Here is a 27,768-nt window from a genome sequence, read left to right on the forward strand (position 1 = left end):
AAGTTCATCAGTTCTGAACCTCAAGGAGACACAATTTAAATGAACTTGGGGCTAAGGAACGCAAACAGTACATTCCATTTCAGTTTACAGCAAAGCAGAAACCTTGCAGTTTTTGCCCAGAAGACAAAGTAGCTGAAACACAGCAGGCACTTCTCCTTGCATGTAGGAACAGACCACCCCTTGACCAATGACTATTCTGTGATTTGAAACTCATCTTCTCTAACAATGAAAACCTTAAGTGAAGACTCTTGGCAGCACTATTAATTAGAAAGACAATTCAAGACTCTAGGACTAATATGATTTTGCTAGAGCTACACAGTGAAGCATCATAGAAGCAATCACTTCAAAACCATCAATAGCAAGCAAAATAATGTTCAATATGCTCACTCTGCAACACAGGTATTTTTTGCATTGAACAAGTTTCAGAAAAGAAAAGTTGTAAATAATTAACCAATAAAAACACCCACAGCTCAGGCCAACAACTCAATGAAATTCAAAGTTTATTCCAAAATTAATTTTTCTTTCATTAACAGCAGTAGGAAGTTTTTCAAGATCATAATTTGTATCCTGAAACAAAACTTCAAAGATGTTACATTTTCATCTGAAATACATCATCAAACATTATTGAACCTGAAAGTATACAAAGAAAGTCCTTATTTCCTTTGGGTGAACAGTTACTATGAAGTCTTCTGAGATGTCTGTGCTGTTGAAGAACCCTGTAAAACACAAAAGCATTGGCAATTTATTAAAGCAGCTCTACTCAAATGGACATATTATTCTATCACATCAGTTTTAACTCATCCCTTCCCTAGAAGCTAGTGTTTGAGCAGATTCTCCTCCCTAAAACTCCAAGTAGTATAGAGCCTAAGAGGTACCCATTCATAATATTAAAATATACAACAATTTCTCTTCCTTTCACACACTAACTCACACAGAAAACCTGAAATGACTCTTCCAGTCATGCACCTTTTCTTCATCATGAATAAAGAGCAAGCAAGCTCTGAGCTGCAGGTCAAACAGAGCTCTGAACGCTCACCTAGCCCATTCCAAAACCCCTGCAAGCTTTTTACAAGGCACAATATGTTTGTAAGAGACAGTAAGGACATTGTCCAAGCAACTAACTGAGGTCACCCACAGCACTGGATCTGTCAGCCCCAACTTGAATCATATCCACAGAGTCCTTTAAGCTGATTACAGCAGAGATTTTTAACTGCAGCTGTGTGTTTTTCTGCAGCACAGGCTTCAACTCAGATAAACACAACTCATCAGCATCTGATAAAATCAATCTGTGTCACAAGTGTGAATTCATAAAGTAGACACTTCTATCTGGACAAAGAAAACTCCAGAAAGATTCCAAGCTTTTTACCACTTCTAGGCAAAACAAGCTATCAGATAAATACAATAGTCTGGTACTTGCAGGGAATCTTAGCTAAATGTTCCTACCCGCAGGCTGTGGCCTGCACCAGGTCTGTCATACAAAACAATAATGCATTTCTAATCTTGCAATTTTAAATAATATTTTTAACTAGACTGATCATCAAGCTTTAACAGTCAATGGACACCAACCACCTTATTCCACCTACTTTTGCCTGGATATTGTGCAGTCTTCCATTTCCACCGTTCCAAAGTGCTCACATCCCAGGTGCCTGTGAGGGATCGCTCCTCCACTGCCATCACTGATCCCAATCCCTTTAGCAAAGACTGAGTAAAGAGAACACCAGGAATCAAAGCAGGGTTCATAGACAAGAGTTTCAAGTCACCAGCCTAGTACACAGTAAGACCAGACAGAATTTTCAACTCTAGCATTGGCCTGTTAACTGGAGCAGAGACACTTTGAAAATCCACAAGGTCATGCAGCACAAGGGCAAATACAGATTCACCAGACTTCAAACCAAGAAGCTGAGGTGCTGAAAGCTTCCTCTGCACTGTAGTACAGAGTCTATTAAAAGGGCTGAAACTCACACTCCCCTTTTAACTAAAACAGAGAATCCTACACATTGCTCCCCACGTTTCTGTCATGACAATCAAAAAAATTAACTGCTGTCACGGAGTATAAAGTAATCTATTTCCACAGGAAAGATCAAATAAACATGAAACTGGAAAAAACTGAGTACATGATGGAAGTGACAAAGTTTGAACAACTCACAGAAATAAACTGCAGAGAAAAAAAGTTTTCCTTTAACCCTGTCCAAGATTCATTAATTATAGGTACAATTTTCAATAACTAGAGAAGGAACAAAACCAAATCCTACTCTGCACTGGTTAAGGTACTGCAGGAAGTGTTACACTACCAACAGCTCAGCAGAACCAGTCCTACCCGTGTTTAGCAGATCTTCATGCTGTGCCTATGGCAACTTCATCTGAAGTGATGGCTTCTGTGTTGCAAAGCCAAGTCAGAAAAAAAAGGCTCACTTCCCTCTGAGGTAAAGTTCTACTAATACATTTATATCCATCTTTTGTGTACTTTATAGTACACAGGATGTGTCATTCCAGAACCATTTCTCTCTGGAGTAAAAACACCTCACTTGGTGTTCCATCTTGGAGGGTTAGATTTACCTTTAGATCTACCATCACAGGCTGAGACAGCACAGGATCCTCTCCAATTTCATACAAGTGTCTAATTCTCAGCAGGACACGACTGAAATCTGCATCACCTTGCTTCTGTTCACCTTCAAAAGAAATCAAAATGCATATATTTTCTTACTTTAAAATTAAACCCAAGCTTTAAACTTTTTTTTAAACTTTAAACTCCCATCATTTGAACTCAGCTCCTATTTTTTAAAGTTAGCAAGAGGACTAATATCAGGAAATGCCCAGCTCCCTCTTTGACAGGAATGTTACTAACAGGCATGACAAACTCATGCAGGAGAAATATTTTACTACTTGAGCAGAGAAATAATACAGCAAAATTAACTTTGTTGACTGAGGAATTTAATGCTTTGAATAAATAAAAATACTAGCCACACAAGAGAGAAAAAAAGAAAACCACCTTATTTAAATGTAACATCCAGCCACCTTTTGGAAGGCACCTACCCATGTGGATGCTGCGGACCTGCTCTGTATGATTAGAGCTGTACCTCCACCCTGGAATGCTCAGAGTCTGGAGATGAAGATTAGGTGGCACAGTTACAGGCAAATCATGGACTGAATTCTGCTGAAGTTGTCTGGGTAGCTTTGGCTTATCTCCTCCTTTATGCAAAATAAAACAAAACAAACATTAAACATCCATCACAAACACAAGCCTGGCTAGGGCACTGTGGGAGGGTAAAGGACTTTTTGCTTATTCAGCCAAGGCAGAGGCAAAGCAGATGATATGCTTTCTCCTCCAAGGCCTTCCAAGATACTAAGCAGAAAGCAATGTGATTTTAACTGCTAGAAAAATGTGTCAGAGCTTTCCATAAAACAAATTTCACTTCAGTTTGAAATTGCTATTTCAATATCAGGCTTCAGTTTTAGTTGATAAGGCAAACAAATATTTTTAAAAGAATAACGTAAAAATAGTCATTAAGGACTTAGCATCCAGGAAGCTGATATATGGTGCACTACCTACTTTGCACTAATTCCCTGTGTGAACATTTTGTTCTCATTAGATGCTTTAAAATTTATTTTCCTCTCAAAGTAGAGATAATTATATAACAAGAGAAACATTACATATACTTGGACAACATCACGTTTGAAATTAATGCAAAGTAATTAGCAGACTCTAAATCTGTCTCCTAACTCACTACATGCTAACTCTGCCTCACAGGAAGCTTGAAGTCTGCATTCAAAAACTCAACAGCATAAATCAAAGCAACATAAACAAGCCATTCAGATGCTAAAAGTAACATAGTAAACTGAATGATTACCTGATAGTGCTCCAAACATCACTACTGGCCTATGCTCTAATGCCAGTCCACTTGTACGATACAAAGTGCTGGTGACAGCCTTGGTTCCTAAAATAAGCCAAATTACAGGGCGCACCACTGAAGAGTCATTCAAAGTGAGATTGTTATTCAGGTCCCACTCAAGGTTGTTCCATAGTCTCCTGTGTAGCATCACCTGTGTTGGGAAGGTAAATGTCACAACAGGAATAAGCCATCAGGCTTTTTACTTACATTATCAGCAGCCATGAAATTATGCCCACCCAGAAAAAGAAATAACAATTTATACTTTACCTCGACTTGTCCATTCCCTTGACTTGACACACCATGAGCTCTTTCTGCAAGCAGCATCAGCCTTGTGGTACCATCTTCAATGTAGGCAGCCTGGACCACAGGGTAATAGTTCTGTAATAACCACACAGCAAACCATGCAGAGATAATATTAACACAGGAAACAGTAACAGAGAGCAAAGATAAGACACAACTGACTTTGGATTACACATTAATGCCTACCCGAGCCACTGTGTTATTCACATATGCCTTGAATGGTCTTCTCTGCATCTGATACCCATTGTTGTCAGTGTAGAGAAGTTGTTTGGTGTTCAGATTTGTGCTTGTTCTCAGAACTGCTTCACGATTTAATTCCAGAGGCCCAGCACTGTATTCTTGCTCTATCCTACGGCAAAGCAGCTTCCCATCATAACCTTCTGGTACTGAATACAGTCTGGTGTACACTGCATAAATGTACTCCTGAGAAGTAACATTGCTACAAAAATGAGAGGAAGGATGCAGAGTTTATAAGGTGAAACACTTGACTGGTTATGACAAAGCTTGCAAGGCACTCATGATGCCATCCTACACAGACAACTTCTTGCCCATTTTCTATTTATTTCATGTATTATTTTTAATTTCAATTTAACTTTCAAATATACACATATTCAACCAGAGTAAGTGATATCCTATAAGTTTTCTTCACATTACAAGTGTAAGGAGGATTCCTCATTTGATTACAAAGGCTCTGTTTTTCTCAAAATTAACAACAAATTTTAAAATTGTTATGACTCCCTAAGCAACATATTTACATGGTATTGAATGCATGCATTTTTTCAATCTGCGTGACATCAACTTTGATGGAACTATTTTCCAAAGGTCCTTCTCAACTACAATCCTTGAGCAATGCCATGTAAAGCAAAAGACTTCAACCAAACAACCAGATTTAAAAGAGGGTGAAGGGTTTACAGACTGATATAATTTTACCACAGAGAATAGTTAGTTCATCAGGGGTCAGAGTGACCCCTGAAGATTATTTTCTCCTTTCTCTAATTTGCTTTCAAGACAGATAGTCACAGTTGTGAAAATGTATCATTATGTCCAATTTCCATCCATGTAAGATATTAGCTGCAATATTAATTTAGTTGTACAGAACTAGTTTCTCAACAGAAGTTGAAAGTAAAAAATGTAGCACAAAGGATCCCCCTAAACAATCTCCACATCCATCCCTCCCTCCCTCCTGCAGCAGTATGTGCTTCAGAAGTGGGCCCATGTGAACCTCATGAAGTTCAAAAAGACCAAGTGCAAGGTCCTGCACTGTGTCAGGGCAATCCCAAACACAAACACAGGCTGGGCAGAGAAAGGCTGCCTAGAAATCCCAGCACAAACACAGGCTGAGCAGAGAAGGGCTGGAGGGCAGCCCTGAGGAGAAGGAACTGGGGGTGTTGGCTAATAAGAAACTCAACACGAGCTGGCAAATGTGTGCTCATAGCCCAGAAACTCAAACTAGTCCTGGGCTGCCTCCAAAGCAGCACAGCCAGCAGGTCAAGGGGGCATTCTGCCTCTCAGCTTCCCCTTCATGCGACCCCACCCAGAGTACTGCATCCAGCTCTGGGGCCCTCAACGTGGGAAACACAAGGACCTCCTGGAATGAGTCCAGAGGAGGGCTACAAAGATGATCAGAGGGCTGGAGCATCTCTCCTATGAAGACAGTTTAACTCTGTTCAGCCTGGAGAAGAGAAGGCTGTGGAGAGACCTTAAGGCAGCCTTCCACTACCTGAAGGGTATCACTACAGTATTTTCTGAAAAATCCCTTTGCCAGGATTTCTTCTCCTGGGAAGCTGAGAAGCTTCAGAGAAAAATGTAAATAGTAATTATCTGATTCTCTTCTCCTGTGTTTGCTGCTTTGGAATGTGGTCTGGACATTGTTTACCAACAGGTGCATGTTTGATTGGTTCCATGTGAATTGTGTTTTCTTAATGACCAATCATGTCCAGCTGTGTCGAGGCTCTGAGAAGTCACAGGTTTTTATTATTCATTCCTGTAAAGCCTTCTGATGTATCCTTTTCTCTACAGTTTAGTATAGTTTTAGTACATAATTTCCTTTAATATAATATCATAATATAATAAATCAGCCTTTTAAGAACGTGGAGTCAGATTCATCTCCTCCCTGATCCTGGGACCCTCGCAAACACCACGGAAGGGGACCTATAGGGGAGCTGGAGAGGTACTTTTGACAAGGGCATGTAGTGATAGGACAAGGGGTAATGGCTTTAAACTTAAAAAGAGTAGGTTTAGATAAGATGGTAGGAGGAAATTCCTTGCTCTGAGGATAGCAAGACACTGTTGCAGAGAAACTGGATGCTCCATCCCTGGAGGTGCTGAAGGCTCTGGCTCTGAAGGTTGGATGAGGCTTTGAGCAACTTAGTCTAGTGGAAGGTGTCCCTGCAGGGGGTTTGGAACTGGATCTTTACAGTCCTTCTAACACCAACAATTCTATGATTCCATGATTTACAGGAGGAGTTTCCTCAGCAGTACATCCAGCAGATGTATGGTAGTTCTTTTGTCTAAATCCGAAACAGTACAAATACTCAGAGCTCACCGTTTAGGAGTAACTGTACAGAAGTAACTTAATACATATCTAAACATTCCAGTGAAGATGTAATGGTGCTGTACCTGTAGAAATACTGCCTTATCTCTGTCATCAAGTTTCCAGACATCACTTCCAACCCCACTGCTTTTGATACTGGAACAGCTGAAGCATTTGGAGCAAATAAGTAGTTATCTGAAATGGGTCCTTTCTTTGTGTCTCCATTTACGTGGTACTCAAGGAACTCCTGGGTGAACTGGACAGTCTGGTTAGTCTCCCTGAGAATCCACAGAAGAGTAAAAATTACATAACTTACAAACACATTTTGTACATGATAAATGCAAAGCTGAACAGCAACAGGAACGAGGATGGAAATGCAAGGACAAAAAACTGTTTCTTCACAGTGGATTGATTTTGTGAGACTGAGTAAATGAGGACAGTACAGAATTGAAGTGCTTCCCATTAAGATATATGTCAGTTTGTAAGCAAATGGAGTTTTTATGTCATTTTTGTAGAAGAGAAACACCTTAAGATTAAACATCATCTATACTACCTCACTGTTTTGATGCCAGAGTTGTTACAGGATTAAAGATACCCATTTCACAAGAATGAGGTACACTGCACTGCTCCAATGAATAATGAGGTTCAATGAACTTTGTAGCTGGGTAAAATCAGCATGATGCAAGTTCCCATGTCTAACACTGGTCATAGTAAACTCAACAGGATAGCAACATTAACAATCACTCACTACCTACTGTATCTCCTCCTCTCTCCACTGAAGCTTACAGTTTAGCTATTCATGACTTATTATCACAATTTTTAGAAAGTCATATGAAGGCAATTTAAGATGCTGCTCTCAGCTACCTGCTCTGCCTTTGGCAACTTGCTGTGAAAACAGGAAAAATCACTTCATCTAGCATATAAATTTAAACATTTTATCTCATGTTAATACAGCTACTCACAATTTGTACTAACTGATGAGAATATCCAAGTGTTTTCTACTACTTCTCTTATGAGGCACTTTCAGTGCAGGGGCAGGATCTAGAAGTTCTAACTGTAAAGGACTTCCCAATTGAAGATCCCCATTTTTTTCAACCTTTCCTCCCATTCTGTCCTGTGAGGCCTCGTTCTTTCCCATTATCTCAGTGCAAACTTTCTGAAACTCAAGTATTTTGAGTTTTTCTAAATTGCCTTTAGAAAAGCTCAAAAGGATTGAGTATCTCATTTCCCCTACATGCTGAATTCCACCTTTTGCTGCCTGTCAGAACAGGATGGAGAAAACTGGAATGTGAATTTAGATTTTTGTTCTTCCACACTATATTTCTCATAGAATCTGGAGGTAGTCATGATCTGGAGGCACTCTGAGTAAATACTCCAGGGCTCTTAGTTAAGGTCCAGCTATACTTCTAAAGCTGATTTTAATGATACTGGACAGCAAGTTCTTGGTCTAGGAGGCAGAATTATGAACAAAACCACAAAGGTGAAAGAGATCTAGCCATCACCATGCCAGTGTCAAAGGGGTGAAATATTCCATCAGTATATAATGGGTGACAATCTGAATCCTGAGCAGGCAAAACGCAGCACAACTGCAGTAAAGCTGAAGAAATTGGGCCAATTCGCATCAGCTGAGAGAGACCACCTGAAAACCTCAAATTTCACCTAAATCTTGATAATTCTTCCATTTTTTCTCCCTGATTAAATGGAAATTCCTTAGTTAAAAGTTTCCTTTCAAATAGTTTTGTAGCTTTCTACCACAGAAAGAGTGATACAGGACTTGCAAAACACTACTTAATGTAAGTAAACTCTTTATCACTTAAGGCTCATTGTGCAGCCATAGTGTATGTGCTTCTTAGTAATTTTTAATAAAAATGCACATTTAGTAATTTAAAATAAAAATGTAATTTTTAATCATAATCCTCTTTTGTTCTAAAGCACACAAACTCTGCTGATATACTAGTTATTACTGTGATGTCGTCTCAGACCAACTGCAAAGTTAAACAGGGCAACATCACAGAACTAGTATGGAATCAAGACTGTGCTAGTGTTGAAGCGTCCTGTAAAAAGAGGGCATGTGAAGTGGGGATAAAAAACAATTTTAAACACCATAAAGAACATTTTGTTGACTCTTGGAATTAAAACACATAATACAGTCCTTGGACTTATTTTTATGAAGCGTTTTAAAAAATCTGGAATGCTATTGAAACAAGCAGGCAGTCTCACCTGTCTGTAATGCTGTGCATCAGGTTTGTGTTTTGGTCAAACAAGATCTGGTAGCAGCTGTTAACCACAGGAAACAACTGTTGGCTTTTCTGCCCTGCACGAGTCAAGTCTCTCCGCTTGTACTTGACTGAGCTCCCAACAAAGGCAGCCTGCTGCCCATCCAAGGGTTTAATACTGTATTTTCTGTAGCTCAGACCACTTATTGCAACCAGAATATACAGATCATAGGTAGACTGGGATTCCACGGAGCTTTGAACCTGTACATTAGCATACACAAAAATGTTTCATTACAGAAAATTAATTAGCAAGGCAATTACCTTCATGTGTTGTAAGCCCTAAATTATAAAAATTATCTTCTATTTTAATGATTTTTGAAACATGTCATTCTTACAATTCTAAATTATAATGTAGATCCATGTTGCTTTTAATTGGGAGCCTGGTGAACTTGGATTAAGCTGAGCCTTTCTAGTGAAGCATGACCACGGGCCAACCCAAAGAGACTGATGGTTTCCAGATAAGGGCAGTGTGGTCTTATGCCATCACATGTACAGGAACAAGGGACAGCTGCTGTGCCTCACTACCTGACTACGATGTGCCTTCATGCACAGTCACAGTCGTAAGCCACAGGTCACACAAACTGTGCAGCTGGCAGAATTCGCTGAGCTATCTGGCATCTCAGGGACAGAGGGAAGCATCTGGAATTGTGTCAGGCCTCTTCAGGCCTTATGTGCAGGAAGCATTCCTGGAGATTTATCAAGCCACTGATAATGATGCATTCTGTACAGCAGATGCTCCTGAGAAAGGCTCGTGCTAGCTCTCACTTGAGGCCACTTTCTTCCCTCCCCTGGAACAGCTGGCTGTGTCTTGGAGCTTGGCTGTGACAGAATGAGCCATCAAATGGCAGCTGACTGACACCAGTTTCTAAGACCTACATTTCTTAATTCTCTTCTTCTCCCTCCCCAAGGCAATCTGTCAATTGTACAAACAGGGCTGTCAATTGTAAGGCAGTGCTTCAACATAAAAGAATTTATTTGAAACAGTGCTTTTTACAGAAAGAAAAATAAGGTAAGAAGCACCAGGTCACACACAGCAGACAAGCAAAGGACAAATCAAACATACTACAAGAGCAGCAAGTCCTTTTGGAGAGTAAAAAATGTCTCTCTGTTGAGACAACAGACAAGCAAAAACAACCCTTGAAGGACAAGTAGGAAAATCCAACTTCGACAGGAAATAGCATCCAGTTAATGAAAACTGACAAGTAAGAAAAAAGTAACAGAAAGAAGCAAAGTTGAAGTACCTGTGCTGGCACAGAATGTCCCAGTTCATCATATACACTCATTGCCTCACTGCTGACAGAAACCGTGACAAAGGTAGTGATGTTCCATGCCAGTGGGTTGTAGACAACCACATACAGGTCAACATCTGCACCTGTGTGCAAACAAACAAAACTTGCAGTTGCTACATTATGTATTTTTAAAATGTGGTATTAAAATGTATTTAAGAAATTTGTCTAGGTACAACTATCTTACAAAATTTTAACATAAAACCCCGCAGTAAAACTTCATGATTGAAAAAAGGAAAACATTTTACAGTCCTTCATTAAAACCTCTTCTGCTTTATTCTTCTATTCTCTGCCCAATCAAAAAAGACCATGTATTCAAAAAATGATACCTGAGTTGAATGTAAATGCATTTAGTGAAGATAAGCTGCTTACAACTCATTGTCATGCAGTATTAACTTTATCAGAGTCATACAGAAGATCAAATGAGAAGCTGAATTTAAAAACAGCCCTGTAAAAATCCAAATCGGTCTGTTGCACAGCCCATGGCACTGCTTATATCTGACAGCTTAAAAAGTTTTCCAAAGTCAAGATAAAAGGGAGTGTACAGTCTTTAGAACAGACTTCTTAAAAATCCTTTTACATTTTTTGCACAAGCTGGCTGTACATTATAGCAAGAACATTTCTTGACTCTGACTGTGCTCCTTATCATGTAATGCTGTGTTGCAAAGTAAAGTTAGCTTAGTGACTATTCTGATCAGCACCTCTTCCTCCCCTTGTTTTACATTTGAAGTCGGAATCTGAGAGCCAGGTCTAATATTTGCACTGAGGTAGAGTTCTGTCTAACAGCTGAGAAATCCTGGGTCTCAGAAGGCAAACAATTTTCTAGCCATGGTTCACAGAACTTAGATGCACGTAATATGTTGATTGTTTTGAAGGAAAATATGATAGCTTTCATAAGGTAGCTAGAAAATTGGAAAAGCTGTGCAAAAAGTACCTGGTTTTCCTGAGTTTTTAGTGTAAACAGAAGAATAGACCTCTCCATTCTTCTTTGCATTGTTGATATCAAAGATTATGGAAGCCATTAGCTTCTTCACGTTGAACATTCCATACATCAGGTTATTCATGTACATGTCCTTCACCTTGGGAGACTCTGTGCCTGTTATACCATCATGGTGCTGGACCTTGTTTGAAAGGTGCAACAGGATGACAACTTCAGGTTTGCATTTGTGTTAACATAATAGTGAAATAAACTTCTGACACACAACTTAAAACAATATGGCAGCTATATTCAGAGGGAAAAACCAAACAAGTTACCAAAACTAAGAATGCAGCAAATGTACTGTAACAAGAAAGGTTTTTCATTTCATACTCAGATCTGGTCATTACCTTAGCAGACAAAATAATTATTGACAGCAAAAGCACTTAGGACTGCAAATGGTTAATGATACAAGGCTAATCACTTAGCTGCTGAACTTTGAAGAAACAAATCTGTCCTTCCTGTTCTAATTAGCAGAAGTAGAGATTATCAGTAGTTTTCAATTAGTTCCATTTTTCTTTGTTTTTTATTTACTTTTAAAAACAATTTTGTAAATAACAAAACTAACACTAAGAAAAGGAATTTCATATGCAAAGTTTCAAACCACATACTCTTTCACCAGTTGAAGAAAACATTTGCCAGTAACCAGGATACATGGTTAAGGGCCTGAAGTCATGTTTCAAAGCAGTTTTTTGAAAAAATTGCTTTATTTTTACTTGTGACTAGCAAAAGGGGGTAAGTTATTTCCAAAAATATAAAAGCAACTTTGAGATACTCCAAGTGAAATGCTTATGCAAACTTTTCATTTGGAAAATAAACATTTTCATTCAAAGTAGAAAATAAATCTATCTTTACCTCTGAAACTGCCCATCTAAGACTCTGAAGTTGCTTTAAGGCTTTACATTTGCATATAGAACCTTCTGGGTTTTTCAGGACATACTGTGTGAAAAAGGATTCTCCAGCATGAAGTAGTGAACTTGCTCTCCTTGCAATTCCTTTTAATGTGCTCCGAGAAGTATAAAACCCAGTCCATGCCTGGAATGGCTCTGTTTAGAGTGGAACAGATCCAATACACATCAAAATACCACTTCATTTATTCTTCTACTACGACTATTACTATTCAGCTTGTTACATGAATCCTACTGGGGATTTACACAGCAGCCATCAGGTAGAAAGGTCATAAAGCCTACAAAGAAACTCAGCCAGGAACATTTTGAAAAACTATCACCTCTCCTACAGGCCTAGTAACATGCAAGTTTGACACAAAGCCAGTACCAACCAAGTTAACCTGTGTTTATGGAAATTTCTTCCTTGTGGATCTGCACAAAAGAATTTTTGAAGCTTCAATGAAGCATATATTATTACTAGTTGTTAATAAAATACATTATAATCTTTGGTAATTCCTTGATACACACACTCTAAATTTCAACCTTTGACTCAAAGGGATTTAGCTTAAATTTTATTTCTTCAAACTGGAGTAGAAATAGTGATGTGATGACTCCAAACCACTGCAGCACCTCAAACTACATCAGAAGATGCCCTCAAGTGGTTACTGGAAAGTATTTCAACATTCTGTTTGTGTTAATGTTTCAGTAGCCCACAGAGTGAACAAGGAAAACAATTATTTGTTTTTAAAACCTTCAAAAAGGGATCTCCTTAGGGGCGGGAGTGTGTGTTTGGTTGGAGGCAATTTCTTCTAAAATATACTAGTGATATATAGGTTTTCCAAAAAGAAGTTGCAGAAAGTGTTTTCCAAAGAGCATACATGCAAATGTAATAATCTGCTATCAGCCCAAGATCAAAGGCAATGATTAGAAAATAGGATCTTTTGACTTCTCAAAAAACTTATTTTTTGACTGAAAGGTGCTAGAAGTTTCAACAGAATTAATTCAATTTTAGCTTTAAACATTACAAGCAGAAGAACCACACACACGTATCAGCACAGTACAATGAATGCAGAGCAGAAGGAAATACTTATCTGGGACTTAAAACTTGAGTTTTCATATATCATAAGTGACACTGAGCCCAATAAGTGACTCACAAAAAAAGGGCATAGCAAGAATAAGAGAGGATTAATCATCAAGAAGCAAAACAGCATGTGGGAGAAAGTGCACTCAAATCTATACTGCAATTGCCACGCACAGAAAGTCATTTGGGGAAAAAACTACATCTCTGTGTGGGCACCCACCTGGAACACTGAAGGTGCTGCTATTATGCAAGCTAACAGCAATTGAATCCTGCAGGCAAATTATGCCAAAAGATAAAGGAAAGAGCCCAGATGTAAAAGGATATTAGCAGTTAGAACTGGCAATGCTTTTATCACTAAGTTGTTAGGTATGATCCCTAGAGGGAGGTGAGGGAGTCAGGGATCAGTCCATGCCATGATTCACAGGAAGCAATGGTTATTTTTACTCATTGAAAAGTTAACAGACACATTACAGCACAGTCTGAAATATACGTACACAGCCAAAAAATGTGATGAAGCATTTATACAATTATACAGAAAGGTGTATTAATGAAATCAATGGGATTTTAATAATAAACCAGGCAACAAAATACAATAAATTAATGGGTTTAGAAATTGAGAAATTGGCTGTGTCTTCTCTCTGCATACTTTGATATGAGTAAAGGGCAAATTTATTGGGGAAAAGAATTAAAGGGATGTTGGGTATGGCATGAATTTTTTTTGTATTTTTCTAGTACTTTTCACCTCTGCTTGAAAAGCTGTAAGTGCAGGATGTGAGCAACAAGGAGCAGCAAAGAAATTTTGTAACACTGTATTACAAAATTTCAGAAATACTGACTGTATTTTTACATGTTTAGACTTCAGTTGTAAGAGAATTCTTTCCCACCCCAGAATTTCGAAGTGTTTTCTTTAATGAAAAAGGCAAGATTTTCTCCTACAGGAGAATTTAGGGGTTCATCTCCATTAATATTTTGTTTGGATCATCCTTACCTAGTATGCTTTGCTTTATAGAAAAGATTGGATTTGGAGCTCACAAAGTGAATTCCTGATGGATGTAACAAGCATTAATGGGAATTCAAGTCTATATGACCAGATCATATATTTCCTTCAATTACCAAATCCTCAACATTGACTGTTTCACTGTGGGAACTCCCACCCCACTGTAGGAACACAGTACCCCAAGAGCTTTCAGATTGCCTTGGTCCCTTGGTTACCTGTAGCTTCTCCAGACATTCACAGATCACTCCATATCACATTTTCCACCTCTGGTCTAAGCTATGCATAATCCAGTTCCTTTAAACAGTATAAATGGGACACTGTTCTATTTGGCCACACACCCATCCTTTTTATACAACTAAGATGGGATTAACCAGTCTGTTGATGACACCTCATAGAGTGAAAAAAATCTTATCAGAAGGCATTTTTCCTCTTTATTGCTCATTTTCCCTTATTAAAATTTTATATAGGTACATTTGAGGCAGACATTAGGCAGCTGTGAACTTCATTACCTGTTGAATATGGAAGAAAGTCTTGAGAATCCCGAATTTCCCATGTAAGATTCCTGCTATAGACTGCTTGGAAGAAATCACTGACAGTGGCATACTGGACAGTCACTCCAAACTCAGCAGAATGCTTGTTAATATAATCCACCAACAGGTCCATGTTAGAGTACTGAACAGATGCATTAAAGAACTGTTTGTCACAGCCCTGCAATTGCAAACGCAGAACAGCCAAATCACTTTGGGTCACATAATTAGGGAGGATCATTTTTAAAACTAGTCTATGTTCCAGGGGTATTTATTTTGATTTTGACTGTCCATATAACTGATATTAGTTACAAAACTACCAAGACTGGGCAGGGTTACTCATACAGATTGTCTGTAATCACGAAAAAATAATTAAAAAACATAGAGTTTTAGAACCATACATTCTCTCTACTTCTTTACATACCATTATCACAAGCATAGAAATCCATAAGTTTTCGAAAATTACTGCAAAACTGTGGTTTGCTACTAGATGTTAGGGGTTTATCTTTACTATCAAAAACTTCTCTTCATTCCAGCACAATTTTCACTATAGCACAACTACAGAGTGTTATTATTCTACTTCTCACTCTCTACAAAAATAATAAATTCAGCATTAGCAACAGTGTCATAAACACAGGAGAAAAACAAATCAGTGACTCATCAGTCAGAAAAAGTTTTTCTTTGTAAGAACACATATTGTGGTGAAATAGCCCATAATCCTTTAATATTGCAATTATGAGACCTATAGCATCCATCAAAATTAGAAACCAGACTGTACATTCAGTTTAGGCAAAGTTATTCTTTCCTAAGGTCTTGAAAACAGCAAGAGCACATCAGTGCTATATGTTCGTGTAGGATGTAATTAACACAGCATAATGCTGAAGAAAGTGTTTGGATGACCAAGCTGGGATATGCTTGCTTATGGTTCTAGCTAAAATACAAAGACTCTAAAAGAAAATGCTTGGACATCTGCTAGGAAAGACCATGTCTACCTAAGTGTCATACACTTTCCTAGAATGCTATAATTTTGTTAAAACCGAGTTATGTTGGGCTAAGCAATTAAAAAGGGAGATCATTTAAAAGGGGTGAAAAAAGGAAGCAATACTGTAATATATAGTTATGCAAGAGGTTATCTTCACAGTTTTATAAATATATTGAATAGGGTGTAAATATATTGAGTAGGTTTTGTAAATATATTGAGTATTTTTTCTATCTTGAGTAGGGTGGAAGACTTGATAGACAACTGGCAGGACATACAAGGAAATTTTATATATAATTACTACTCAGTCATTTGGACCACAATTATTAGAAAAACACTTCATGTCATGTGGTTTGCACCAGCATTTCTGCAATACCTACTGCAGCAAGAACCATCCACTTACACTCTGGTGTGTCCCTGTCTCTTCCAAAGCAACACTGAGCAGGCACTTACCCATGGCCACAAGACATCCCCTGTCCGGAACCAGGCTGCTCTCTCCTTGATGTTTGCCACCATGGTTTGTGCATACTGGTGGAGGTTAGCATCTGTAACAGGGAGACTCATGTTTGGATAAACACCATCTTTTGGTGGATCTGGGAAAGTTGCAAATCCATTCCAAAAAAATCCTGACCTAAGTAGAAGTAGAAAGCAGCAAGCTGTAAACAGGATTTACTTCACTGGGAAAAACACATCAAAAGTTGCTGTTATACATGGGAATAAGAGGCAAAAAATTCTGTGTATACTCATTGTTAGTATTTAGGATTAAATATTTATTTGGGTGTGGAGGTAGGGGGAAGAGTCTCCAGTTTTCTTTCAATACTGTGCAACTTTTCAAGCCCCTGCTGCTTGCTGGCATAGAACAAAGAAACTATAGGACAAACCAGCAAGCTTTGTAACAATGAGGATGTTCCCTCAAGTAGACTTGATTTTCAAAGAGTATTTTACTGAATAAGCCAGTAAGCAAAATAAATTTTTCAAAAGTTCTCAAATTTACAAAATAAATGGCAATTTTTTTGTTGCTTTAGTTTATACAGGGACAATAGACACAATCTCAGCTCAAGATAATGCTGAACATCTCCCATAGAAAATCAATTAGCAATCCAAGTGCCTACTGAGCTTCCTGGAGCTTTCAAATCTTTACTTCCAGGCAGAGAAAAAAGACCCCAGTCCTGCTTTGGACATTTTCTATTCACAGTAATTAATTTGTTTCACATTTTTATTCTATTTTTTTTTTAAAAAGGACTGACATTGTCAGTAAGTCACTGTATTATAAGTAGATAAAAGCCATACCTATATTTCAAACCTCCTGGTGTAAGAAAACAAGTCTGTCAATATTTAGAGGTATTTTTAATGCCTGTCAGTACCAAGTGCCACTTTTGAGAATTCAGCAGTTAGGTAGTGAGCAAACTTCATTTATTACAGTGGAAAGCTGGGGATGCTTAATAATCTCTACATCTCTTACTCAGATGTAGAGAGTCTAGACATGTCCTTGACCTACCACAGGTCAGGACAAAACAGTAGGATACTTTTGAAAGAAAACTGTCAAAGAAAATGCTTAAACCCCAATAACATAAACTCTCAGAAGTCAAGAACATTTCTGCATATTTGGGAAATCTTTGGACCTGTTTGAAAAAGGTAATTGTGATGGAGTACAGTAGCTGTACTGATCCATAACATGGGTGAAGATCTCCTGTCTTGCAGATAATGAAGGAGAGCCCTGCCATACAAACTGAAGCTTCTGGAAAACAAAAAAAGGCAAGAAACCATTACTCTTGCTGACATTCACAGAAATGCATCATTAACAACTTAAGACTTCAGAGTTCCCATCTTCCCTTCCACCACTTTTAATACTTTTAAGCTCTTTTTCTGAAGATCCAATGCCAATGGTAGCCCGGGTAAGGTCACACACTATATACAGGAGGCCACATCAGTGCCTCTTTCCATTAGAATTGACGCAGAAGGAGAAGAGGCAGCACAGTGCCAGCACACTAAAATCCACAGATAAACCTGGCTTATCACAGCCATTATACCTCAGTTGTTTCACTGGAAGCTGAACACCTATAAGCTAGAAAAGATCCAGATGTAGTCTGACTGCACTGTAGTCAGTGGGAATCAATGTTTAACTGATGTTAACGTTTAAATTCTACTGAAGTAGAATTTTACCCTTCAGACTCTTACGGGCCAGAAAAAAAATAGCTGGCAAAGATTGTCAGAAGGTCGTAAAAGATTTTAACAGAAAAAAAGTACTGCAAATCATTGCAAACACAAGGTGGTAGGTCCAGGCTTCACTAAATTCAACATTAATTCTGTTTTCTTCAGAAACACTTGAGTTTTACCCAAGATTCATAAAAACTGCCTAGTGCCCAGAACACCGTGGTGAAAGCCCCTCATTTTCACATAATGTAGTGAGTAAAACTGATGACAGATCAGGGTCCAACACAGTGATATGAAAAGCATTTACTGTGTACAGGGCACTGTGCAAGAGAAGGCAGAACAGGAAAGAAAACCTGAATTCAGCAAAACCATGACTAGCTGCCACTTTAACTGACTTAGTATCATTAATTTCACAGGCACAAATAAGTGTTCCAAGCCTGACAACACAGTGCCCAACAGTTATGCTTTAAAACTGCTCACATAAAACCCAACAGACACAAGATTCTCTCAGGGAAAGCTGGAACTCCTAGATGTCTCTGCTTCAAACTCTCCTAATTCAGTGTCCATTTAGACTTGCCTATTTGCCTACATTTTGTGTCTTCTTCAGGCTAGACTGCATTTTATCACTGATTTATCACTGACCAGAAGTCATGAAGACATTAATTGACCGTATAACACAGATTTAATATGTTTCACCATTACCACATGCAATCAGCATGTCCCATTTAAACAAGAAATACCTACATTTTCTTGCCCAGATGACAGAGATTCTTATCTTCATGTCATAGTTTAGATTACTGCAAGTAGAGGCCAGCAATGGTTTCATACCTAAGGGTATTTTTACCTTGTTTTTCTGCATGTCAGCCTTCAGATCATAGTCAATACGAGAAATAAGATGAGCATTGAAACCAGCCAGAGCAAAAAGAGTTGGCGTTGTAGCTGAAGCTCCAAAAGGATCAACATGCCAAGAAAACTGAGGCCTGAAGCCAAAAGTTTCATACAAAAACCCATGACCTTCTGCAAAGCAAAATTTGTTTAGGTTAGGAACACTTCTAATAGTTAATTTTGTAAGTTTAATAGACATATTGTGATACAGTTAAGCACTTGAAGTATCCTTCAAGTGCTTCTTGTTGCTGTTTCCCAAAGCATTCAAAGTTTTGGGAATTTAATCATTCACACCAAAAAGTTTCATACTGAAAATGTTTATATTGTTATGCCAAGTATAACTTATTAACATTATAAAAGATTACAACAAAAAGGAATTATGATGAGAGAGGTCTCAGAAAAAGTACATAGCTACAGATTAGGTTAAGGCTAATAGCCAGGTTGGAGTCTGCATGAAAACAGCAACCTGGGGCTTAGTTTGTTTGCTTAAAAACCATAAAATCCATTCTCAGAAAATTTTAGTCTCATATTAATGACAAAGGGACAGGGAAGCAAGCCATCCACTGAAGAGAACTAACAAGAATATGATTATCAGTCATATGAAAAGAAAAAAGCCAAAGGTTAATAGTGAACTTAACACCTGATGTTATTTACAACTAATATTACTACTGCAGTTACTAATGTTACTAATATAGAAATGAGTTTTGAGGAAAGAAACCCCTGAAGTAGGAAAGCCCAGACAATAGCATGAGCCCAAAAAAAATAATTTGAATCAAAGTAAAACTACCAAGAAAGCAGTATATTGCACTTGGATACTCATCATAAAAAAAAAAAAAAAAAAAAAAAAAAAAAAAAAAAAATTGCAGATCATTATTTCATAGTTACAGAATTATGCTCAGAACTATCTGAAAATACAATCATCTCTTCCCTGGAATAACTCTGTTTCAAATTTTAATATCACATTTGAATAACTGAGGCTGCAAGGCCTCTTTTCACTTCATCTTTTCCCAGGGTTAATGTCTTCCCTACCTAAAATATTCACAACTTGTTTTAGTATTCTGATAGAGATTTCTAGGCTCCTCCAAACACTGGAATTCCAGACAGACAAGAGAAGACATGAAATCTAGACCAAAAATGTCTGCATTTGCTTTGTCTTCTCAACTTGAACTCCACAGAATCAATTTTCTTTGTATGTACTCAAAATGAATAGAGGGTTCAGGACAAACAAATGAGGATTTTAAAATACATTAATACTTTTGTTCCTGGTTAATAAATTACAAAACTTAAAATTTCTTTTTTTAAAATAAAGATTATGTTTACACAGAATGAAATGTTAAATGAGAAATAATGTCTTTCTCAGCTAACTACAATGAATAGAAAAGCTGTGTTTGTTTAGCAAAAGGACTGTGTTTAGCAAAAGGTCTCTTCAATCATTTTAGTATTTTATTTGGAGAAGTCCTAGGTTCAGTGCTCTAAGCACATAAAGCAACCTTTAAACACGGGAGTCAGATGAGAGAAAAACAAAGTTTCTATCTCCTTCTCTTGGCCAAAGTGTACTGAGGTACAGAGGCAGCTGCTAATCCTGAGCTCCTGATAAACACTGACAAGCAAGGAGCAAGGCCAGTGGTGCTGTGCAGTCAGATGCAGAAAATAACAGAAATGTTTTCTGTCCCTTTGCTGTCCCATGTAGAAATTCCATAGCCATGGCACAGCTTCCATCAGCCACGGCAGCTGGTGCTAACACATCCCTCCCTGCTACACCCTCGTGGCATAAGGCAGACATCTCTAGCACTGAGGTGGCACCAGTTATCCTGTTTCTGTTTGCACTGACCAATGCAAATAAACCCATGTACTAAAACACTCTTAAAACCATCAGATGGCCAGGTGTAACATACAAATGTTCGATGCAAAGGTTAGAAGACTAAAATGGCAAATAGTGCATCTCTTGGAAATATGCACCTCTTTCTAACAGAAAATGATGATGATTACAAATGGGGGTTTCTTCATCAAGGAAGTCTTTCAGCTAATTTTAGTTGACCTCAGTGACATTCCCTGTGATCTGCAGATCTTCCCTAAACAATACAACTTCCCTGCACTTTGAATTTCTACCAGGTATTTTCTTGAGGAGTGTTTCATACCCTAAATTTCACCATAACTATTTTCCCAGGAACTTTGCCCTCAAACACACACACACACAAAAGGCCTCTGCTCCAAACAAGTTTATGCCTGACAAACCAGCTTTTGGTAATCTTTGTGCCTGCTGCAGAACTGTCATGTCAAAACTAATGGGTTTTGTTTAAGCAACAATTTTTATACGAATAATACATTGGCTAGTAAAAAATAAGAAATGCTTTTATTAGTTCTTAAGAAGTTAGAAATTAATAGCAATTTTGGAGAGGAAAAAATGAAAACCAAACAAAACCTCCAAGGTCATAACAATGGAAAATAGAAGTTAAATGCAAATATGCCTACCCGTCAACTGTAAAATTTGATCATCAATTAGTGTCACAGCTTCATCATGCATCACTTGCCCTCCAATGACAAATTCCAGTCGTCCCTCCTGAAGCAACTGATGGTGAAATATTGTTGAAATTAAGACACAGAACATAATCATCATTTCAGTCTTATCCAAGAAGGCTACAAATTCATTTGATATCACAGCAGATTACCTAGACACATTTGTCAAGAAGGCATCAAGGACAAAAACTGAGATAAAAGTGAGATACAGGGCTGTTTGTACTGAGGCTGTCTAAAGGAGAATAACAGAGAAAAAAAGGATCTCAATGTGCTGCACAGTGCACTGATTTATCCAGCTTACACTGAAACCAGGTAACAGGAACAAAGGATGCCAGGTAGACACTGACCTTTTTGTGTTTCTCAGTAGTGCTGTTACTGTGCCTTTTTATACTGCCTGAACACCAGACGCTGCACTGGCAGCAGCCTGCAATCCTGCCTCAAGGCAGCTACAGCTGGAGGATTAAAACACAAGACACTAATGCTTCTCCCAAAATATTCCTCCTGCTGCATCCAGCTTGGCTTAGGAAAGGCACTTGGTGGCTGGATGAGGGAGCAATATGCAATTCCTTGCAAGCAGTAATATCCAGGCACACAGGATTTTAGCTGGAAACTAGATCTGTGGGATCCAGGAGAGAGACAGACTGTGCCATCACACCGTGGCCACAAACATCTCACTCTCTATGCATCTATCTTGCCTTTGGGGCACAGACAAGTTGCTCAACTTGTGATTGACAGAATGCTTTCATAAGAAATAGTTATTCCACAGGTTTGCCTGCCTGAATAACCCACTGCTAGCCTTAATTTCTGCTCTTTTTCCTAGTTTAAAAAATTTCAATAGATTACAACCTGCTCAGCTTTTGGTGGTGGCTTTTTTGGGGGGAGTGTTGGGTTGTTTTTTTCTTGGTGGGGGAGGGGGGGAGTTTAATTTCAACTCCTAGAAACAACAGATATGCTGACAAGCACAGCCTTCAGCAAATGCTGGATGAAGAGGGGGGTGGTGTTTGGAGGGAGGAAGGAATAGTCTATGTCCCTTTCTAAAAGTGTTATGAGTCTTCTGGTTCTATTTTAGTTTAGAAATTCAGAGATATCTCAAACTTCCAATAAGTAAGGTTTATGCAAATACATATTTTAATCCTCAACTTTTTTTTTTTTAATCTGTCATGTAGGATGCCATTTTTAGAGCTATTATGTTTATTTTCCCAGGAACCTTCAGTGTCTACTCAGATAGGATGCCAGATTGTCAATTTTGATTATAATCATTTCTCTCCTTCACAATGTTGTGAAAACGCTCCAGGGCTCAGCATTCCTAAATTAGTTCCAGCCGACTGTGGTGACTGATTAGCATGCTGGGAGACCAGATAACTGATATCTGGTGTCAGCACAGAACTGGCCCTGACCTACATGAAAAGAATCTGTAATTATTATTCCCCATTTCGATGGATGTCCAAAATATACCTCTGATCCAAACTTGGGGCCACAGAAACGTTATTTTAATGTAAGTTTTGTGGAACCACTGAGAGGTTGGAAACACAAGAAAAATAATTCAAGTAATTTAATTCTTCTGTCTCCCAAAAAAAGAAAAGAAAACAGTATCTGTAAAGACCAGCACTTTTTCTGATCAGAAGGGGGCAAAAGGAAGGAGGAATGGAGGAAACAGATGCAGTAGTACTATAAGCAGCAGGATGCTATGGTGTTAGAACATATCTGTGACGATTGGGACAATACTACCATCAACTCCCACCTACAAACCAGACAGAAGTGGCTACACATCTTTTTTTTCCCCCACTTAAAGCACCCAGACACCAACCAACATCAAGGAGGTAGGAATGGTTCACACAAGAAAATTCAGTGTAAATAACTTATGCTAAGAACTACAAGGCTCCCATCTGGCTGAATACTGCTGCAGTACATTTCACTCTAACATAATCTCTTCTCTGAATTGAAAAACCAACTTCTGTACCCAGTGTGGAAGAGGCTTTACAGCAACTTCTGTGAGACAGAGAGAAGTTTGATAAGAGGATCCATGTTTACCCCTGAAAGAATTTTCTACCAAGGTCGTTGACATAGAAACCAAGAAAGAAAGAAGGATAAATAAGATAAAACTGCAACTGTCTGTTCCAATAAGCACCTTGTTTGTCTTTCGTGACCAATGAGTAAAGTGTAAACTTAGGAGTTTTGTAAGAATGTGTAAAAAGCATGCATGCTAGAATAAAACAGTTTGAAGCCTTCTGAAAATGGAGTGTGTTGCTTTGTTTTATGAAAGTCTCAACTATGACACCTTTTACTAGTTTTTATTGGTAGAGTTCCAATACAAAGCAGACACTTCAAAACAAACTAGAATTACATCCTGTATCCCAAGTAAACCACTAAATTACAAAAAAGAAAAAAAAGGGAAAATTAAAACCAGAGTGCCTCTACTACAGAAAATCATTAATGTTAGAGTTCAAGTGGAAAAAGCAGGGCAGTAACCAGAGCGACCTAATTTCAGGGACCAATATTTGCAAATTGCTAATGTTAAAAACATATCATTTATCTGCAAATTAGAGTTTAAAGTTAGACACACAGGTTTAAGAGGAATTTAGTTTTAAACATTTTGAAAGAAGAAACTATAAAGTAACTAGGGAACTGACTATACGATGTGTAAAAGCAACAATTACAAATAATTAGGCTAAGAAACTAAAGCCTGAATCATAGGTACTAAATTTTGCAGTACCAAGGTCAAACATGATACACATTATTCTTCTGGATTGCACATAATAGCAGGAATAGATATTAGAAACATTGGCATTGACTTTACATTTGTGTTATAGCAGCAGATAATACTTGAAATAAGATCAACCCACCTTTGAAAGTTGGAGGACTTTTCTGTCCTTCTACAAAGCAGTTCCTATGCTGTTTTCTCCCCCACTTACAGCACAGCTTTCTAATTTAACAAATCTACAAGAAAATTGTGCTACAACAGGCAAATACGGGCAGAGTGCCCCCACAAAAACTGCAAACTGCCTAAACCCAGCAAAATCTCTCCTGCAAAGATCAGATGTGCACAGGCTGTTATTTGAAGATGGAACATAACAGAAGATTCAGAATAGTGAAGAACTATGTGGAAAAAAAAAACAAAAACAGACAAGAGGTGTGTTTTTTGCACAATGCTTGAAACATCCAGAACTTTAAACAAACTGAAATGTAAAGAACCTTTGTTTGGACCCTGGTAACAAAACAGACCATGGAGTTCTAAGTGCCCATGGGAAGTTGCACCTGTACACCCTTTGGTTTTAGGATCCAAAATAAACAATCAGCTGCTAGCCTATCAGTCCAGTCTTTGATTCAGCATGTTTGTTCCATGACAGAGGAAGGAAGAAGTGACAAATAAAACTCCACAATGATGTTACTAGAAAAAAAAAACATTGCCATTACATGTACAGTCACTGCTTTGCTGTAGTATCTGTGCTTACAAATGGCAGCTTTTGAGCAGCACTTAACTGAAAAGAACAAAAAGTTCCTTCTTGTGAGCAGTGATAGGTATCAGACGTTTTAATGGATATTGGTGCAGCCTGTTTCAGGTTCACCCACATCTTAAAGTAGCATGGCCCCAGACAAGTAAGTTGCCATGAAACAAGAACTGTAAAGTGTAAAAAAATCTTCAGTGCAAAGGTTACTACCTCCTACTGCTCTAATCTATAGATGGGGTTTAACCTCTTGCAACTGCCTTTAAAGTCCTTTAAGTACCAGATTCAGAGGCAGCTTACATTAGACCTGGGTAAAAAGCAAATGGTGAAGTACTTTGCCCCTATTTATCCCCTGAAAAGAGTGTGAATTCTTTGTTAGCAGGAAGCATGGCTCCAGTGCAATTTACCTGCTGCTTCTGTGTATCTGTGGCTACCATATCCCACCAGAGTCGAAAGAATTCCTGCTCCACAGCAATAAATTTGCGCTGTTTTCCTTTCATTAGCTCTTCTATAACGGTAGTGTAGACATTTGCTGCATAAGCGTGCATACTTTCCTGAAAGAAAAAAAAAAAAGTAAGTAAGTTCTGCTTTACCTAAATTAAAAGGGCTGTTTTAAACACTCATTGGGCTTGAAAAGAGATACCAAAAACCTCACATTTGCTGCACGCTTCCTTTGTAGCCTTAGAAAGATCGAGTGCTGTCTACATATGGCCTTTGGCCCTTCTGCTTCAGAAAACATCCTCCTGACTGGGGACCTGACTAGATCAAGCTGTAGCTTCTCCCAAGACCAGCACCAACACAGGCTTTCTTTTAGACACACTGGGAATGGCCTACCCTGCTCCTCATTGCTCACCTTAAATCACTGCCATGATGCCATGAACGATTGTATTTTGCACCACCATAAAGACCCCACATGCACACTTTATTCTCCCATTCCAGCTCTTCTTTTGACAGCCTGAATTACCAGAATTGCTTCTTCAGAGCGTGTGACTCTGTGCTGTGCATTACCAGTACAGTGCAGTGATGCATCTACTGTAAATTATACTATTATGAAAAATAACTCTGTTTTGCTTGAGGTTTTAGGATAGAGTAAAACCAAGCAGGTAAAAGAATCTTAGAATGAGTTCAACTGTTGACACAGAAAATGTGAGATTTTATGCATCTAACCTATCTTGGTCCTAAAAACACCTCTCTTCCAGAATGAGACCTATGGACCTTTACTGCCATGAAATATGACAGCTGTACCCATCAAATAATCTACCACAGTGTTATATCCTATTATATGGTATCAAATTAATGACACCATGTTAATTTTGAAGTTGCAGACACAAAGAGATATTTTTTGTACACTTACCTTGACCAGAACAACATTTGTTGATCAGATCCAGTCTGTCACCTTTTACTTAATTTCAAAGGGATAGAGAATGTCTAAAGGCAACAGCCAACATCCTAGGATTTCCTTGTAACAAAGTTATCTGCATGTTACTGGACAGTTATTTTACACTAACCATAACACTAATCTACTTAAACTACTGGTACTTAAGAACATGCACCACAAAATGTACATCCTGACGTGGTTGACACATAGATCTCTCCCCACTGAAAAACTAATGTATGTGATATGTAAAACATGAATGCAGAGTTTCCATTTAGGTAAATTTCCTACATGAAAATGACCATTTGAAATAAGACAAGGTAATCCAAATCAGAAATTAACTTTTCCTAGGCCCTTGCTTTCTTTCCACAACAGAAATCCAGCCACCTTTGTAAAAATGCTCATGCCACTAGAAAAACATTTGAGTGTAGGAGGAATGGCTTAAAATACTGTTGGGTTTATCTAAATAATTTCTTCCTCAATTATTTCCCCCTTGGTTCATATGGGTTTTTTGAAATCAAGATTATTAGATACTTAAAAGCATGTGAAATTTTAACTAAGGATTTGAAGTTTTAGTTTTGTGTTCTGTTATGCAATTTCTGAGTATGAGTTTGAAGTATTAAAGGAGAAATTCATTAATCTTTCTAAAAAGGGGAGACAAAATACATGCACAACAGAGATAGTTGGGTGAACCACTAGCTCTTTTTTATTAGTTAGGACTAATGCCATTTCACTCTAGTGAGTGAAGTATCTACAGCATCTTCCACACATAAATGAAAATAATTCATAGTAACGAAGAAGCATTCAGGATTAGGATTTTGACTAACAACTGTAAAAGGCACCAGGCCCCACTTCAGAGGCACTAGGCTCCAACCCCACCGCAGCCATCGAGGACCTGGGATCCTGCCCTCCTCTCTGAAGAAACGACAGAAGGTTTTCCTGGGGTTTTGGCTTTGTAACAACATAAACATAAAGACCATGAAAATCTGCCACATAATCAGAGCCCCATCAAACAGAATTAAGACCTTCCTTAGAAAGAAAAAAAAACCCCCAAAAACAAACCACCAAAATACCAAACCAAAAAACCCCATCAGGAGCATCCTGCTGACCACAGGCACACAGAACCCCACAGCTCAAGGGCAAGGCTCCTAGTCTAACCATGCCTCCTCCAAAGGAGGATCCCGAAACACCAGGGGATGGCGGACACACCAGGCCAGGCTCGGGGCAGGAGCTGCAGCGGCCAAGCGTTGGCGCGGTTCTCCGCCGGCGGTGCGCCCCGGGAGCCGGCTCAGCCCCGGCCCCGGTACGCGGCTCCGGGCAGCCCTGCCTGCGCCTCAGCCCCGGCCGCACCGAACCCACCCCACCCGTGCGGCGCCCCCGCCGACCTGCACCGTGTACACCCAGCCGACGTCCATGTGGCTGTGGGCGACCACGAAGGCCCGCAGCTCGCCGCCGGCCCGCGGGAGGAGGGCGAGGAGCGGGAGCAGCGGCAGGAGCAGCATGCGAGGGGCAGCCATGGCTGCTGCGGCTCTCCCGCCGCACTTCCGCGTCCCGCAGCACCGCCTCCCCCACAGAATCAAATAAATAAATAAATAAAATGAGGGGCAGGAGTCTCCTCCGGAGCGGGAGGGAGCCGAGGCCCGAGGGCTGACTCCGCCT

General features: G+C 38.9%; 1 protein-coding gene across 1 annotated transcript; it reads right to left on the reverse strand.

The window, feature by feature from the left end:
- Positions 1-483: 483 nt before the first annotated feature.
- Positions 484-27,659, reverse strand: MAN2B2 (mannosidase alpha class 2B member 2). Its single transcript, XM_041459137.1, has 19 exons — positions 27,495-27,659; positions 25,140-25,288; positions 21,244-21,347; positions 18,731-18,903; positions 17,355-17,470; positions 16,186-16,363; positions 14,736-14,934; positions 12,117-12,307; positions 11,220-11,406; positions 10,241-10,371; positions 8,944-9,200; positions 6,810-7,001; positions 4,377-4,629; positions 4,158-4,268; positions 3,849-4,041; positions 3,034-3,189; positions 2,557-2,669; positions 1,584-1,701; positions 484-716 (listed from the first exon to the last, which is right to left on the reverse strand). The coding sequence occupies exons 1-19, from the start codon at positions 27,624-27,626 to the stop codon at positions 622-624; spliced, it is 3,048 nt and encodes a 1,015-aa protein (XP_041315071.1). The 5' UTR covers positions 27,627-27,659; the 3' UTR covers positions 484-621.
- Between the last annotated feature and the right edge of the window lie 109 nt (positions 27,660-27,768).

Source organism: Pyrgilauda ruficollis, unplaced genomic scaffold (assembly GCF_017590135.1).
Source record: "Pyrgilauda ruficollis isolate IOZ18807 unplaced genomic scaffold, ASM1759013v1 scaffold1, whole genome shotgun sequence".
NCBI classification, from domain to species: Eukaryota; Metazoa; Chordata; class Aves; order Passeriformes; family Passeridae; genus Pyrgilauda; species Pyrgilauda ruficollis.